This window comes from Nicotiana tabacum, chromosome 22 (genome assembly GCF_000715075.1).
Source record: "Nicotiana tabacum cultivar K326 chromosome 22, ASM71507v2, whole genome shotgun sequence".
Lineage (NCBI taxonomy): Eukaryota > Viridiplantae > Streptophyta > Magnoliopsida > Solanales > Solanaceae > Nicotiana > Nicotiana tabacum.
The window spans coordinates 196,276,056-196,294,147 of record NC_134101.1 but is presented as its reverse complement, the minus strand read 5'-3'; the positions used below and the strand labels follow the sequence as shown (position 1 = coordinate 196,294,147).

General features: G+C 37.8%; 1 protein-coding gene across 2 annotated transcripts; it reads left to right on the top strand.

The window, feature by feature from the left end:
• Window positions 1-2,503: 2,503 nt before the first annotated feature.
• Window positions 2,504-11,938, top strand: LOC107811097 (putative glutamate carboxypeptidase AMP1). 2 transcript variants are annotated; one of them, XM_016635966.2, is made up of 10 exons: window positions 2,504-3,601; window positions 6,781-7,023; window positions 7,504-7,656; window positions 7,761-7,835; window positions 8,651-8,738; window positions 8,869-8,952; window positions 9,164-9,252; window positions 9,733-9,846; window positions 10,569-10,703; window positions 11,547-11,938. In XM_016635966.2, exons 1-10 carry the CDS (start codon window positions 2,642-2,644, stop codon window positions 11,727-11,729), a joined length of 2,124 nt encoding a protein of 707 aa, XP_016491452.1. In that variant the 5' UTR covers window positions 2,504-2,641; the 3' UTR covers window positions 11,730-11,938. The 2 variants fall into 2 exon arrangements, with proteins under 2 accessions (XP_016491452.1, XP_075100609.1); XM_075244508.1 differs by lacking the exon at window positions 7,761-7,835.
• The last annotated feature ends 6,154 nt before the right edge of the window (window positions 11,939-18,092 follow it).

Below are 18,092 nucleotides of genomic sequence, written 5' to 3'. Positions count from 1 at the left end.
GGAGGTGTATGTAACACCCAGGTTTTAGACAGAGTCCCACATCGGTAAAACACAAGAGGGATGTTGGGTATATAAGTTAACAAGGCTTAGACCCTAGTGACGTGTTTTAATCCCGTGAGGGCCTAGGCCTATAGCGGACAATATCACTAGAGGGTTGGACTGTTACAGAAACATAAATAAAATATTCAAAATTATTGAGATTAACAGCAATAGGTCGCGCTTTGATTTATAATAAATTTAAGATAGTTTTAAGTATAACTTCCTGCATATTTCTTTAAAATACTTTTTTAGTTGAACTATATTGGAAGTCCTTATATTCACGATTTTAAAATTACTTATAATTTTATTTTGTATATTTTTTATTTATTTGAGTTATGTAACATAATTATAATACCATTCATGTTATTTTGTAATACGTTATGAAACGTGCGGTTTAAAACAAGTCATAAACATTTGTATAGATATATAATATATCATCTTATTAAGAGTAAAGTAAAAGGTTTAAGGCTAAGTTATTTCTAAATAAGAAAGTATGACATTCTTTTTGGAACAGACAAAAATAAAATATGACACATAATTAGGATAAAAAAGTAGAATTTTAAAATCAATAAAAAATGTATCTTGTATGTATCGTTCATTTAAATGTACGAGGTAAGGCAAAATAAATAAACTTCTTACCAAAAAAGTATTAGAAATTTATGTTGCAACCTTCACACTCAACTACGATTAAGCAACAAAGATAACTCATAAATATGAGTTTATGATTTCATGACAAAGCAATACTTTATACTACGAGAGACGCAATATCATCAACATTCATAATTTTTTTTTTTGAAAATTTACACTTTTTTCCTTTTATTTTTATTTATATCTCAACCATATTTATTTATAATATTTATATTTTTATTAAATATTTGCCTTCATTAATATGATGCACACACATAACGCGCGTACCCTAAGGCTAGTATGCAAAATAAGAAGAAGAAAAAAATTCTATTCGAGGCTATGAGGAATTGCGGATATGAATAGCTGTTTGGTCAAGTTTTTTTTTTTTTTTTTTGACCAAAAGTATTTTTTTTAAAAGTTAAGGTATTTGACCAAACTGTTAAAAGGAAAAAAAATACTTTTGAGTTAAACAAGAGGTGATCTTTGAGAAAGAGAAAAAAATAACTTCTCCCAAAAACACTTTTTGAAAAGTATTTTTGAGAATATACTTAGAAACACTTTCTAAAAGTTTGACTAAATACTGAATACAAGAGAATACACATAACTTTTTAATACATCTAAAATATATAAATTAATGCTACTGAATACATGTGAATACAGCTGAAATATACATTCGAATACAACTGAATACAAATAGGCGATTTGGGCGATCTAGAGAGAGAAACAGCCTGATGGCTTCGCCGGCCGGCAACCAGCCATTAATTCCGGCTGGTCAGTCCCTTAACACATCTGTCCAGCCTCCTACAGCAACTACAAACAATCCCCAGCCGTCAAATCCCACAAACGAAGTCATGAATTACGCAAAAGCTGTGAACCCTACTTCAACGACCACTGCCAAGCAGAATCGAGCCGCTACAGTTGAACCAATTGCTCTTCGTCTATCAAAATCAACGAATTAAACTTACCCTAGACGATTGTAATGGAGTGATAATGGAGAAGAACTAGAGAATTTGGGTGGGAGGAGAGGTATGAATCGTGGGTTGAGGGAGAAAGAGTAAAGTGTATGCAAAAAGAGAGAGAACGTGGTTAGTCAATTTGAATGTGATTATGTGAGAGAAAAGACTAAAAAGGAGAGAGAAAAATATTATTTAACATATATGGTGCCTTAAATGTAGGATGTAACTATAATTAGATATTTGGCTATAAAGTATAAAAGGTATTTATAAGATGTAATATTTTAAAATGGTATTTATTTAAAATAAATAGGGTAGTAATATTTTCTTTAGGGTGTAAAAATTCTTTAAATTAATTAGCCAAATTTAAAGCCCGTTTGGACATAAGAAATTTTTTCCTTTTTTTTCAAAATTTTTTCACTATTTTCGAAATCAGCATTTGCTCATAAAATTTTCAATTTTCACTTGAGATGCATTTTGGAAATTTTTCGAAAATTTGAAAAACTCCAAAAAACCTTTTTTCAAAATTTTCACTTAGATCACTCACAAAACTTCCAAAACAACCCAAAATTAAATTTATGTCCAAACAACTCTAATTTTCAAATACAATTTTCACTTAAATTTTTTTTAATTTTTTTTTTGAAATTTTACAATTGTTATGTCCAAACGCCCGCTTAATATGCTTTAAGTAAATATTTTAAAAATACTTTTGGAAAAAATATTTTAAAAATAAATTACATATTAAGTCTCCGTGAATACATGAACATAGGTTCTTCTCATCCGTCACATCAAACATAATCACAGATTTTGTCCCCACACCCCTCACCCTCCCACGCCAAAAACCCTTGACAGTCACCTCCCATAAACCCAAAAGACAAAAATCTATTATCTGAATTTCCAAAACATTACTATAACTGAACAACTTCCCACTGTATATAGAAACACCAGTTCCAAGAACTTACACTCTCTACTCTCCCCACCATTGCCATTTTTTCCTCTCTATTTCACCTGAAAAGAGAAAAATGCCTCAATCATGCTCTCCCTATGCTTCCAAAATGCCATTATTTATCTCAAAACAGACCTTTAGTTTCCTCTTCATTCTCTTCTTTCTTGCTTTCTTCACCACCCTCCACCATTATTACTCCCATCACCAAAACTCCCCAAAACAAAGTTCCCAAAACACCCTTTTCTTCCTCAACACTTTCCTCTCTTCCGCCACAAACTACACACTTGCCACCTACCTCCGCCACCTCACCCTCCACCCCCACCTCGCTGGCACCACCCCCTCACTTCACACAGCACTCTATGTTAAATCCCATTTTGAATCCTTAAACCTTCAAACCCACGTCACTAACTATTCCGTTCTCCTTTCCTACCCTTTGTTCTCTTCAGTTACTCTCCATTTTCCCAACGGTTCGGTTCTTCCTTTAACGTTGTCCGAAGCGGGTTCGTCTCAAAACGGCGTTATAAAACCGTATCACGCGTATTCGCCATCTGGATCGGCGTACGGGAAGCTGGTTTTCTTGAACTACGGGAGGGAAAAGGACTATGTTGCGCTCGGTGCGCAGGGGGTGAAGATTAAGGGATGTGTTGGGTTAGTGAGGAGGGGTGGTGGGTTGTCGAGGAATGAGGTGGTGGAGAAGGCGGCGGCGCGTGGGGTGACGGCGGTGCTGATGTTTACTGATAGTGAAAGTGAGTATGCAAGTGGGGTTGAGAGAGGGACAGTAATGAGTGGGTTAGGGGACCCACTAAGTCCTGGATGGGGAGCTGGGGGTGGGGGTGAGAAGTTGAGATTAGATGACCCGCGGGTGATGAAAAGGTTTCCGAGTATACCTTCATTGCCTATATCAATGGCGTCAGCTGAGAGTATATTGAAGTCACTTGAGGGAGCTGACATGCCTTATGAGTGGAGAATGAGCATGAAATGTAGTTCAAGGGGAAGAGTTGGGCCCGGTCCGTTTATGGTCAACTTTACGTACGAGGTTAGTTGAGGTGGTTGGCAACCCTCTTGTCATGCTCCTTCTTTTCTCATCTTTTGTGTTGAATATGTTGGTAGGCGTATGAATTTAAACTTTCCCCTACTATTATGGGTTTTGGATTCTATGACAGTGACCTCATTCGGTGGTTATTGAGTTATGAATTGATTTTTTGTACATATTTAGTGTGGCACAACTACTTGGTTATGTGGAATCCATACCTTAAAGCCTACATCCACTGACGTTGATTATGACTACTAAGTATTATTTGGCTAAATTTTTGAAAGTTTCTAGAGTGATGGTTTATTTTAGTTCCATAAAGGTACTTTTCTATTTTCTCGTAAAATGAGATGGAGGAGTTCAATTTTTAAGTGTTTGTGTTTCCCAAAATCTACAAGTTTCTAAATTTTGGTGATCTTCTTGATAGATGATGGTTAAAGATTGCTTCGTTGTTGTCATATCTACTTTTGGTTGAACAATTGCCTTTTTTGTTTGGATTGCTGGGCAGGCTTTGATGATGGATAGAAGATTATATTTCCAAATTGTGCATATGTTTTCTTTTTTGAGCATCATGTTGGTGAATTAATGAACTGATGTTTGACAATAAGAAAAATCTTGAAAGTTGGGGGTGGGTGGTATTGGCTTACCCCATGCTTGGTTGTAGGGTGGTAGGACAATTTGAGTAGGATCGTGTTCAATCTCACCTTAAAGAAGTTATGTTTATCCGTCGGGAGGTAGCTGGTGGGGAAAGAGGGATGTTGGAGGAGCTTGGATATCTTGTAACAGAAAGATGAACCTGAAAATTTGCGTAGATAGGTTGGCCTAACGATACTTAGCTTTAGCTATGAGAGTTTGTGCTTTTTGTGCTTGATCGAGGTTCCGATCAATGCTATTGGGCATGCAGCAGTAAGTATTTGAAAGATAAACTATTAGCAAGACTTTAGTATGATGGATGTATTTGAGGTTTGGGGTACCTGTGTCGTTCTCGTTCAACACGGGAATACATCAAGGCAATTGAAAAGATCCATGTTGATTCATTAGCCAATCTGCTCTTGCTTCCCTTATTTGGTTTTCTTGTAACTTTGTCTTTTGTCTAGTTATGAAGGTCATTTGTCTGCTGCATTGTCGTCAAACATTAGCTGGCTTGTCAAGGTGATCTGAGATAGACAGGACATAAATATCTAGACTCTGGATTCTGTAAGTTTCTTTAAAACTAAATGCAAAGTATTTTAGGTTTCTGATATTTTTAGTTGGCTTGATGATGTTCGTAAAATATGATGGCCAAATTAGGAGAACTTAAGCGTTTTTTAATTCTTCTCTAGTTCCACGTGTCACATGAGATGTGAGTGATTCACACAACATCTCTTTCATTTATAAAGAAGGGTCAACATGAGCTCGGGGTATAGCTATGGCTGATTCCAGACCAGTTGTTCATGAAGCAATGATAAAATAAATGTGATGTGATGGGGCAGCTTAAGTACACAATAGAATACTCAGCTTGAAAGGTTGAATTAATTTTAGATTCCAGAGTCTTGATAGCCCAAATAATCAAAGATTGGATTATGAATTTAGTTGGTACAAGCGAGATACTTAACATGAAAAACTTAAATGCTACGCAGATGCTCCATCAATCCTTAGCTTTTACTGTGTCCTCCCAATAAGGTGAAAGGAAGACTGAGCAGAACCATGCCTTATTTTCTGTAATCAAATATTACATATGTTTTTCACCACGAACCACTAGATTTTTCAAATTTTAAGCTAACTCTAACTCTTTTACCCGGTGACAAGTGTTGCTTTTAATGAGAGAGGAGTATCCTTTGGGAAGCATGGTCGTCTAGGTGAGAAAACTACACTTTATGGAAATAGACTTACTTTTTTTTTACTCTTTCCACATAAGCTATGACAACATTTATGGATCTACTCCAGAGCTGATCACTTTTTTCATGAAGAAAATATCTTTCATGAAGCAGTAAAGTTGCTTTGTCTATGTCATATGACTAACTAGGTATATTAGGACCCAATTTATACTTTAGAAGTCCAAATTTCTCAAGGAATTCTTGCTTTCCTTTTGGATCAACCTCATTGAAATAGTATGAAACTCAGTTCTTGCTTTCGTTCAAATTGGGTCTCTAATTATGATAAAGGGCTTATCTGTTTTCTTACCTGAAGAAGTGGGTGATTAATTGTCAGATTCTGCTAGGAATGAGTTACTTGTTATCACTTATTTCATCAAAAAAGGAATGAGTTACTTATTACAGCTGCCACTAACTATTGTGCCGCTGCTGCTACTTTTATTGTCACTATGCATTAGTCATCATAGCTATTGCCAAGTTAAGAATTATGTGATATCTCAAAGATTGCTAACATTTCTGTAGTGTTATGAAGTGCTTAAATGGTTAAATATATGTTTTGGTTGATAGAAAGCAAAAATAACTCCTGCTAGTTATTTCTCCATTATCACACAATCGTTACTTGGATCGGCATTTTAAATGGCATTCTCTATGCTTCCCTAAGACAGACATGCATGGTTGAAATACATCTTAGGAAAGTCATGTTTTTAAAAGGAACTTTACTGTATTGAAAGTCTCTACGGACTCATTCGTTTAATCCCCATCTTTGAGAAATGCAGTTCATGAGTTTCATCAAAGCACTAGATTTTCTACAGTTTTTACCTTCTAATTCTATCTACATATCTAACCTAATTGTACAGTGTTTGAATTCATGCAATCATTAGCTTGAATTGAGTTTTGTCAAGTTTGTTTTGCTTTGTGTATTTTTTGACAAATAAAATATCCAGTACCACATCATCTCTCATATTGATGTTCTTGTTATTTTGTTATTCCATTTTCTCATTTCTTAATGTCTAATACATGTACATGACAAAGATCCAAAGTGACTGTCCTTGAACAGAACCCCCATCAACCCCCCCCCCCCCTCCCTCCACACAAAAAAAAAAAAAAAAAGAGGAAAGAAAAGTAAAAAAGAGAAACTGCATTAGATTACTCCCTGAAAAAAATGACATGGATTGAGTATTCAAAAAGTTAATATAAAGTAATTTGCTATTTCTTTTTGTAAAGTGTTTAACGACTAAAATTTCCCAACAAAACGATGAACATATGTACGGCTCAAAAGCAGGTCATAGCAGAAAATTATTAAAAACGTTTCTGCATTATTTCTGATTCCAGGGGGAGAGAAAGATGGCAACAGTTCATAATGTTTTTGCTGTCATAAGGGGATCAGAAGAGCTGGATCGTTTTGTACTTCTCGGGAACCATAGAGATGCATGGACTTATGGAGCAGTTGACCCCAATAGTGGAACTGCTGCCCTGCTTGACATTGCTCGTCGATATGCTCTTCTCATGCGTTTGGGTTGGAATCCTCGAAGAACAATCATTCTTTGCAGTTGGGATGCAGAAGAGTTTGGGATGGTAGGTAATGTTCTTTCTCCAGAAGTCACCTGTATGTTCTGCTGTCAGATGGTAGGACCAGGTGCAACATCTAGAATTGGCTTGTAGATTATTCTGGACAACTTGTTTAACCCTCTTTTTCGAACTATGTATGCTAATTCAATAGAATAGTCGTATGATTCTCTTTAGTCACTTCATCTTCTGCTAATGAACAAGAATTTTAAGTGGACACAACCTCTAAGTCTGGCTGGATGATTAAACTGTGGGATTGGCCATAAAATAAGGAAGTGGTTTGAGTGGCTATAGTCTATAAGCCTTTATGCATGTTTTTATGGCATGGGCTATTTAACAGATAGAGAGTGCAGCACAGTTCATAAAGATATTCTTGAAACCTGAACTGGCTACTGAAATGTTAGACTGCTTCCTCAAAGCTATCAGGGTTTACTCTCATGATCTTTACTTTTGTTTTGCACTCATCTTGTTCTCTTTTCATGGATTCAGATTGGATCAACTGAGTGGGTTGAGCAGAATCTTGTCAACCTTGGATCTAAATCTGTGGCCTACCTAAATGTGGATTGTGCAGTTCAAGGCCCTGGGTTTTTTCCCAGTACAACCCCTCAGTTAGATGATCTGCTTACTGAGATCACCAAGAAGGTAACCCTGCTGAGCTATCATTTAGTGGAAATAGTTTATACTTTATACCATGATGCCTTTTTATCTTGGTACTTTAGCTAATTGTATTTGATCTGCTGGATAAGGTTAATGACCCTGACTCAGAGTCAGAGGGCATGACTCTTTATGAAAGATGGACTGCTGCTAATAGAGGTATCAGGGTACATCTCTTATGCCCTCTTTTCTTCATTTCTTTACACACTCTCATAATCGGTGTATCATGGCTGAGATTTTAAGATATTGTGTTTGGACTTTGGATGGACATTGGACATTTTTGTGTTTATACATGGATGCATGAAAACAAGACTTGGCTCCCATGCTGTTTGTTGTGTTCTCAGTGAATTTCATCCACTCAAATCTCCAATGTGCGCAAATTAAACATACTAACACGTTGCAAAGAGTGCAATTATATCCTTGTGCAGTGTATTACCAAAAATGCTCTTGATTTTAGATTTCATGACTCACTTTTGTGAGCTTGATTCAAAATAAATTTGGAATTCATAATAGATCTTAGTTCTTGATCAATTAAAGCAACTTGAAACTAAAAATTTCTAAATGAGAAGAAAGAAAGAGAGCATTCTATTGGCATGATGAATGCTTGCTATCACAACTTCCTTCTTCAAAGAATATGGTAAGATTGACTTCTCTATAAATACTTAACAGGATGCAAAGTTAAATGCATGAGTGTGCAGTGTTTTTGAAATGGTAAGTGACTGCAAATTAGGCCGAGTAAGTGGCCCTCATTGCAAATCTTTGCATTTGGAAAGAGTTATTTATCCTCCAAAAGAAAAGCCATTTATAGGCAACTGAAATGTATTGACCTATCTTTGCAATGATAAGATCCCCTCTGTAACCAGTTTTAAATTTAGCTACAATGCTGTTTCCCCCTGTTTTAGTTTATATCCTTGTGTCCATTTATCTGCTCTTCTGTACTCTTCTAAGCTGCATGCAATAGTGATGGTCTTTGCATATGCAGATTCAGCGGCTTAGTGGAGTAGATTCAGATTTTGCTCCATTTTTGCACCATGCAGGTGTTCCTTCTGTTGATTTGTACTACGGCAAAGGTACAGTACTTCCATCCTTAGCTAAACCAGACCAAGCCCAAAATTATCCAAACCGTGGGACTTCCGTTCTTTCTTTCCTAGTTGCATTGTGCCCAATAAATTCTGTAATGATTGATTCATTCTGCTGCAGACTTTCCGGTATATCACACAGCATTTGATTCCTATAGCTGGATGGTGAACTTTGGGGATCCGTTCTTTCAGCGGCATGTGGCAGGTAGTTTCTTATCTTCTGTACTTTGCTTAAGTAAATGTTTTTGTAGCTTATTGATTTACCGACTTTGTGTATATTATATGTTAGACTCATCTTAATATAACTTGAAAATATTTCTTAATACAAGTTTTTAGGGTTTTATTTTATCTTGGCTTTTGAGGTCATGCTCCGGAGATGACATGGCTCTTTTCTTTTGTTTCTCCTCCCCTCACAGTGACTGGAGTTTGGGGTCTTCTTGCACTTCGCCTTGCTGAGGATCCGATTTTACCTTTTAATTATCTCACATATGCTGTTCAGCTGCAGGTATATTAAAGCGTAAGCTATTGTTAAATGTTAATACCTCTGACCTAGTGCATTTAGATGCTGAAATATTATGATGCTTGGTTCTTGGAAGAAGCATTATTCCCACGCCATAAAGTGCATAAATTGAATACCTTTTTTATGCATCTTTCATAACTATATTGTGCTAATTTCGTCCATGATATTCAGTGTATGCTTGGCCATTGTGATTTCTCTCGACCAAACTCACTTGAATGCATCTATTTATTTCTTATAGAAGAAGAAAAAACACGATTTCCTTTATACTATGTGATTGGCTCTAAAAAATGCATGTTTTATGAGGATGAGGAGGTGAATTCCTTTGAAGCCAGCAATAGTGATGCTTGCTTTACTAAAGATCATAATTGATATTTATTTTCAATGAGAATCACACAAGATCTCTCCTTCTCCCTGACCTTCACTGGCAACACCCTTTCCTGTGGGTTAATCCGTACTCCTTTACAGGACTATACCCATATTCTGAGTGACTTATTGGAAGGAGGCATCTCTTTGCATCCTATTACTGCTGCCATTCAAGAACTTGCTGCTGCAGCTATAGAAACTCTGGAAGAAGCAAAGGTCAGATATCAAACTTTAAATTTTAGATATAAAACGTTGTTGGACAATTTCAGTCTGTTGAAGCCTTCTTTCTTTCTTCCAAAGTAGTTATGATCGGATACCGAGCATTGGGAAGTAACGGAGAAAATTTGTGGAATGAAAAGCTTAAATAATGGGGTACTGGAATGAAGTTTACCTTTAATGCTGCTTTTTCCTCTTCTCTTTGTAGTTTATAATCTTCACAAGTACTGGAAGTTTTAACAAGGTGGTTATAGGAAGTTTTCCTCTGAACCCAGGTCCCTATCTCCCTTATACATGGTAATCTGTAGTAAGAAATCTTACATAAACAGATATACTATGTAGAACGTAGAGAGGAAACACGAAAGAGATTCCTGATAATCAAAACTGAAGAAAAGAAAAGGAGAAACAACAAATGATGCCTTTGTTTTCTATTACTTGGATTGCTGTTAGCATAGGTTTATAACATGAGATGATGTTCCAAATTGTTCTCCAAAAATGAAAGATTCAGTGTGTGAGTTTAGTAAAAGTAAGGGACAAGGGCCAAAGACTGCCACCTTTTCCTACTTGTTGTGCATTTTAAATTGTGTGGGATTGACATCTAAATTTTGTCAACACTATATTATGTTTTGCTTGCTTCTTTGTTTTAGGTTTATTTTTAATATTACTCTTATGCTGGTGATTTCATATTCACTCTGGTTCTCCGTTTCTCTTCCTAAACCTAGAAACTGAAAGATGATGAAGCCATCGACGAGCATGCTGAACTGAAGCAACGGATGTTAAACGATCGACTCATGCTTGCTGAGAGGGGCTTTTTGGATGCGGAAGGGCTTCAGGGAAAACCATGGTTCAAGCATATGGTAAGCTTTTTCTCCTTAATAGTTAAGATGATTTCATCATTCATCATTTGGGTCCACATTCGCTCTGCTCCATGAAACCATGATAACTACAGAGCTTCGCAGCCCAATGGAGAAAGTACTAAATACATCTTAATAATTTGGACTGTTGTATATTAATAGTCCCTCCGTTCCATATTGTGAGAACCAGTTTGAAAGGGCATGTAGTTTAAGAAAGAAGGATTTTGGAACTTGCGGTTTTAAACAATCCAGACCTTTTATGTGGTTATAAAATCATGATATTAATGTCAAAATGGGAAGTTTAAGTTTTAATTGTTTCTAGGTGTAGAAAGGTGTAGGAAAAAAACTAATAAGAAAAGTGCATCACATAAAATGGAACAAAGGGAGTAGCTAAAGAAAGCGACCTTGAGTGACTTTGTTTTGGACGATCTTCGTGAGAATGATATGCTCCAGATGTTACAACGGTAGGCTGATATCCCATTACCAAGAGCAATTAAGTAAATGGACACGTAGAAGAGCATATTATCTGTGGTCGAGTGGAACACACAAGTGCTTTTCTTCCATTAGGCTCTAAGAAAATATGTTAATGATAATGAAACTTAGTCCCTGCAAAAAGAGGAAAAATATCCAGTTTCAAGATTTCATTAATTGCGAAATGAAAAAATTGACATGAAGATAATTTGCAGCCACCACAAAAGTGGCATGGAAGATGGCACACGTCGTGTATCTTACCCAACTACTTAATAAATGTATAAAAATGTTTTACTCATAGGTCAAGCTAGGTTTACTTTATCGGGATGAAGGTAGAAATAGGTCTTACTAACTGTTTGAGTTTTGGGAATGCAGGTTTACGGCCCTCGTAATGATGGTGAAAGTGAGTTAGATTTCTTTCCAGGAATAGCCAATGCAATTTCTAGATCCTCGGGACTGAACAGCGAAGAGCACAATGAAGCAATTCAGCATGAGATCTGGAGAACTGCAAGGGCCATTCAAAGAGCTGCTCATGCTCTTAAAGGTGAGCTTACCTGAAAGAATAATGACAATGCTTAGACTCTCATATCTTGTAACGAGAACATAAACAACATGCTCACACCTGTACATGTCTTTTCTTCTTTTTCTAGTTTGCAATTAGAATATTAAAGTTATAGAATTCTTTCTTTTTTTCACCCTCTTGGAGTTGGACCAATTCTCTATTTTGCACTTTGATTTTCAATACTATTCGACATTGAGCAACTAAATTTGCAATGCATGAGGAGATAAAAATACAACAACTACAACTATGCCTCAGTCCCAAACAAGTTCCAAAAAAAAAAAGACCCTTGGACTTGTTGGAAGACCAAAACATAAAAAATAGCTAGAGTTAGGTGGTTTTACATAACCAAATTCAATCATGATGGATATTTGAAAGAACCTAAAGGCTGAATCGGTTGAAAAAGGATATTCCAGCAACATAGAGTGGATTTCATAGATACTTCTGCTCCTGCAGCAAAACGTTACATTATATTACCTGTAGTTGCATTTAGCAGCAAAGTTTGGCTGGAAATTTATCATGTTGATCTCAAATCGGCATTTCTGAATGGTGTAGTAGAAGTTGTTCCTGGTTATGAAGGTAAGTTTACAAGCTTCATGCAAAAAAAGGACTAAAAAAACAGACTGGCAAGAGACTAAAAAAAAGGAACAGATTCCCATTTGCTGCAACAGTGATTTAAAAGAAGTGAAAGTGAAGAAACTCTTTATGTGATGGAACTGAACACGAAAAATTCGTTTCCCCTTAATATGTTGATGAACTGTTAGTGACAGGAGGAGACTCAAGTCTCTCCAACAACTTAAGCTCGATATGGAGAAAGAGTTTGAGATGTCTGATTATTTAGGAGATGAAATATTGTTTCAAATGAAACTCATCAGTGTGGTTTATTCATTTCTCAAGAAAATATACCTTGGAAGCTGCCAAAGAAGTTTCACATGACAAGATCAATTTTTTGTGAATGAAAAATTGTCCGAGAATGAGAATGATAGTTATGATAGTAAGGTTGATAACTAGAAGGGTACGTTGTAATTATAAGCCAGTCGATAGATATAATGTTCTCTGCAAGTCTGATATCTAGATTCATAGTCAAGTTCACTAAGGAGAATTCAACTAAGTTTTGAGATACTGTAGTAGTAGTGTTGTCTGTTGATGATGGTCTATGTTACTCGACGAAGGAAAATGATACGCTAATTGGATATGCTGAGGAAGCACTGAGCACCCTACGGTAACTCATTTGAATGTTGTAGATTTGTGGTTAGCCCAATCTTCAGCTAAAACACAGTATATTTTAGCAGCCAGTGTCGTGAATCAATGGCATTTTGCTTAGGAAGTTGCTTTTAGATAATAATTCAGCTACAACAGTATTCCTTACAGCTACACTTCAATCTCAAGCAAGTTGGGGTCGACCATGCTGTTCTAAATTCATCTTAGACGCCGATAAATGAGGCTGTCAACATACCTCAATCTTTTTGTTCGGGTTTGGGACCGATAAATAAGCCAACTCACACAGGCGCTGTAGAAGTATTCTTTAGAAAAAAATTAAGGAAACAGCTATAGCAGTTCCCAAATATCATGTTTAAAATGTTAGAATAATGCACATAAATGTCAAGTTATGCAATCAGAGTAGCTGAAAAGCTTGGCAAAGTCGATCTGGTTTGCCGCTAATTTGAAAAACAGATATATCCTGACTTAAAGCCCTTTAAAAGGGAATTTATACTTTGTTAAAACTGGTGAGTTACTTATGATTTTTGAATTTTGACAGAGAAAACTTCATTTATTATCAAACGTTAAAAAGGTTAAGGTGTTTGAGCAAAAAAGTATGAGACTTTTTTTGTTAAATTAATTGAATAAGAAGATGGAGGGTAAATCCTAGTTAAGGATAATTAATTCTAGATCCGAAATGAATAATATGAATAGAAAAACATAGCTGAGTATAAGTGCTGACAGTGATTATGGTCAGATTGAATAGCATAAAGAGAGATGTATTAAGTAACATTAAATGACAATAAAATGTAAATAAAGGAAAAGAGTCACCCAAGCTTGAGTGAGACAGATCTTCTTTTATTTGATAAAGATGAATGATAGACAAATATAAGAACCTTAGAACCCTTTTTGGATCTCCTCAAGGTCTGGGATCACAGATCCTCTAATCTCTTTAAAGAGGAGTGTTTACATGTTTTCTAGAGAGGGGGAGACAGAGCCCCCTTTTTAAGAAGTCATCTCTTCCTATTTATAAGGGGTATTCACAGAAAATCCTAAAAAAGCACAATTAGAGGAAATATTCGGTCCTTTGAGGATTCCAAAGCAAACTAGATGTTTCATCGCTGCCCGACCTTGGCCTGTCCGACCTTGGCCTTATTGATGACTGTCTGACCTCGGCCTTATTTATGACTGTCTGACCTTGGCCTTATTGATGTCTGCCCGATCTCGGCCTTATTGATGACTGTCTGACCTCGACCTTATTGATGACTGTCCGATCTCAGCCTTATTGATGACCGTCCGACCTTGGCCTTATTGATGACCGTCCGACCTTGGCCTGTCCGGCCTCGACCTTATGTCTTCGCATGCCGAATTTCTCTAATCTAGTTTTGACCCATACAGTTAGTCCCTCCGCTTATCGAGGTCGTCTCTTGGTCGAGCTCGGTGAGCGGACTTCATTAATCGTAGTTTGAGAAATTCGGATGGGGAGCTCGACTAGTGTAGATCACGGCTGAGGGTGCCGATCTTTAGGTCAAAGTGGTATCCCCGCAGGCTGAACTTTAGCAGAGTTCGATCAGGGCAAATGACTCAAGTGATGAGTTGATCGAGAAGACGGTAGAGTTGGAGAAGGCCGTCGAGGCCAGGATGGCAGATTTGGTAAGGATGGAGGCTTCAGAGGAGGTCACTCACGTCCTTGGATCTGGACGGGCGAGAAAACTGAATGTGAATTCGGGCGAGGTCGCCGAATGATGATTCGGGCAAGGTCGATGAATGTGAATTCGGGCGAGGTCGCCGGATGTTGATTCGGGCGAGGTCGCCGGATGTTGATTCGGGCGAGGTCGCCAAATGGGAGTTCGGACGAGGCTGCCTACTATGAATTCGGACGAGGTTGCCGAATGTAGATTCGGGCGAGGAGACCGAATGTGAATTTGGGCGAGGTCGCCGAATGTGAATTCGGACAAGGTCGCCGAATGTTGATTCGGGCGAGGACGAATTCTTTTTTTTTTTTGGCGATGGCCCTTGGCCGTCGGGGTGTTATTTCAAGCTGGTCGAAATGTTAACCCGTCGTGGTTCGAACGAGGTCGAACTCTTCTTTTTTGTCAATGGCCCTTAGCCGTCGGGGTGTAATTTTGAGCTGGTCAAAATGTTAACCCGTCGTGGTTCGAACGAGGTCGAACTCTTCTTTTTGGCGATGGCCCTTGGCCGTAGGGGTGTTATTTCGAGCTGGTCAAAATGTTAACCCGTCGTAATTCAAACGAGGTCGAACCCTTCTTTTTGGTGATTGCCCTTGGCCGTCAGCGTGTTATTTCGAGCTGGTCGAAATGTTAACCCGTCGTGGTTCGAACGAGGTCGAACTCTTCTCTTTTGGCGATGGCCCTTGGCCGTGGTTCGAACGAGGTCGAACTCTTCTCTTTTGGAGATGGCCATTGGCCGTCGGGGTGTTATTTCGAGCTGGTCGAAATGTTAACTCGTCGTGGTTCGAACGAGGTCGAACTCTTCTCTTTTGGCGATGGCCCTTGGACGTGGTTCGGATGAGGTCGAACTCTTCTTTTTTGGCGATGGTCCTTGGCCGTGGTTCGGACGAGGTCGAACTCTTTTCTTTTGGCGATGGCCCTTGGTCGTGGTTCGAACGAGGTCGAACTCTTTTCTTTTTTGGTGATGGCCCTTGGCCATCATGGTGTTATTTGGACCTGGTCGAAATGTTAACCCGTCGTGGTTCGAACGGGGTTGAACTCTTTTTTTTGGCGATGGCCCTTGGCCGTCGGGTGTTATTTCGAGCTGGTCGAAATGTTAACTCGTCGTGGTTCCCAGTTTTTGGAGAGTTTCGGGCGTCCTCTGGGTGAGTCCCAGTTTCGCTTAGCTTCTACATTTTGTGAGTGAGTCCCAATTTGCTTAATTTTGCTTGCATTGGAGAATATGAGGCGTTTTCTGTTCGCGTATCTGGAAGAATTCTCCTGCTTCTATCCCGCTTAGAAAAATAGTTAGTTAAACCAAATAAAATTACTCGTTACCTCGATTTAATCTAAGTGCAAAGAAATGCTAGGAGGGCAAGCGCAGGTAGCAGGAAGCGGTGATGCTGGAGTAGAGTCGAACAACTCCCAAATTCATCACCTCGTGATTGTTGTCTTTTTAATGATGATGAAGTCAAAAATGCAGTCTGCGTCTGTGACCTCATATGAGGTGAAGATATATTAACTTCAAGAACCATAGCTTATATATTGAATCTTTTACAACCGGATACAATTCCGGAATTTTTTCATTTTTGGCTAGATCTATATCTCGATAGATTTTGATCCTCTTTTTGTGCAGCAATCCCAAATAGCGACGCGACTCTACGAACTTGCTAGAATCGAATTTTAGATCTAGAAGAAACTAAAATTTTAACTAGAAAATCCCCACAGACGGCGCCAAATTGTTTGAGCAAAAAAGTATGAGACTTTTTTTGTTAAACTAATTGAATAAGAAGATGGAGGGTAAATCCTAGTTAAGGATAATTAATTCTAGATCCGAAATGAATAATATGAATAGAAAAACATAGCTGAGTATAAGTGCTGGCAATGATTATGGCCAAATTTAATAGCATAAAGAGAAATGTATTAAGTAACATTAAATGACAATAAAATGTAAATAAAGAAAAATGGTCACCCAATCTTGAGTGAGGCAGATCCTCTTGTATTTGATAAAGTTGAATGATAGACAAATATAAGAACCTTAGGACCCTTTTTGGATCTCCTCAAGGTCTGGGATCACAGATCCTTTTATCTCTTTAAAGAGGAGTGTTTACAGGTTTTCTAGAGAGGGGGAGAGAGAGCCCCCTTTTTAGGAAGTCCTCTCTTCCTATTTATAAGGGGTATCCACAGAAAATCCTAAAAAGCACAGAATATTCCCTTTGAGGACTCCAAAGCAAACTAGCTGTTTCATCGCTGCCCGACCTCGGCCTGTCCGACCTTGGCCTTATTGATGACTGTTCGACCTCGACCTTATTGATGGCTGTCCGACCTTGTCTTTATTGATGACTGCCCGATCTCGGTCTTATTGATGACTGTCCGACCTCGGCCTTATTGATGCCTGTCCGACCTCGGCCTCATTGATGCCTGTCCGACCTCGGCCTCATTGATGACTGTCCGACCTTGGCCTTATTGATGACCGTCCCACCTTGGCCTGTCCGACCTCGACCTTATGTCTTCGCGTGCCGAATTTCTCTGATCTAATTTTGACCCATACATAAGAAGCACAAAAGTACTTCTCTTTTTTGGTACTTTTTTTTTTAATATCACAACTAGTTTAGTTATGCGACAAACGATAGATAGGTTGGTAGTATCCGTTTAATCAATTTCTTATACTAGTATTTATCGCCACAAACACAAAACAATTGAGAATGAAGTGTAGAGAAAATGCAAGGAACATGTTTACGAGAATGCCATCTACCAAAATACATTTATTTGACGTTATTCTTTTTTCTTCATTTCGTATCAAGTTTAATTTCCATCACTTTCTTAGATGGTCAGGTGATTTGCCTTTAGCTAGAGGTAGAATATCGACTTAAAATGCCCACATTGAAGAAACAAGCTAGCTTTCATTCCATGAATCAGAAAGCATTTGTTGGATTATGAAGTAATTAGAACTTTCTTACTTGCTTTCAGCATTCGACAAATTGAAATATCGGATGCATCTGTGATAAGTTAAGCTAGTTTGTTTTGATGATTTATCAAAGTTCATGAAAGAACCAGATAAGGAACCTGATACAATCGGGTTCCTTGTGCTCACTAAAACATGTCATGTCGTCTGGCTTCATTCTCAAGGAAAACAGACAAGGGAACTGCACAGGGAACATATAGCATTAGGTCCCCCGGTCATCGCGCAAGTCAATTCTACAGTTGATAAAGCTGTTACACTGTACTTGCAACAGTATAACGACACAACTGTATTTCGCTAAAGACTAGAAATGCCCTTGTAACAACTCTCATGATCTCTTATATATATACAACATGTTACAAGGATTTGACCTAACACTTGCAATTACAAAAATACATAATCTCTCAAGTGTGCAGCCGCCTCTGTTTCCCTCAGGTGCATTGAAAAACAGAGAAGTTACAAAATAAAGGACCAGATCCCAGCATTAAATATGTCGTGTGTCCTTTAGTATTGTTGTGTCTTTGTCTTAT

What these genes read in the sequence shown, in the direction of transcription:
- LOC107811097 (XM_016635966.2), top strand. Translation starts at nt 2,642, where the DNA reads ATGCCTCAATCATGCTCTCCCTATGCTTCCAAAATGCCATTATTTATC. An exon ending in ATGCAGAAGAGTTTGGGATG is followed by an intron (nt 7,024 to 7,503) that starts GTAGGTAATGTT and finishes TCATGGATTCAG; the next exon opens with ATTGGATCAACTGAGTGGGT. An exon ending in TGATTTGTACTACGGCAAAG is followed by an intron (nt 8,739 to 8,868) that starts GTACAGTACTTC and finishes ATTCTGCTGCAG; the next exon opens with ACTTTCCGGTATATCACACA.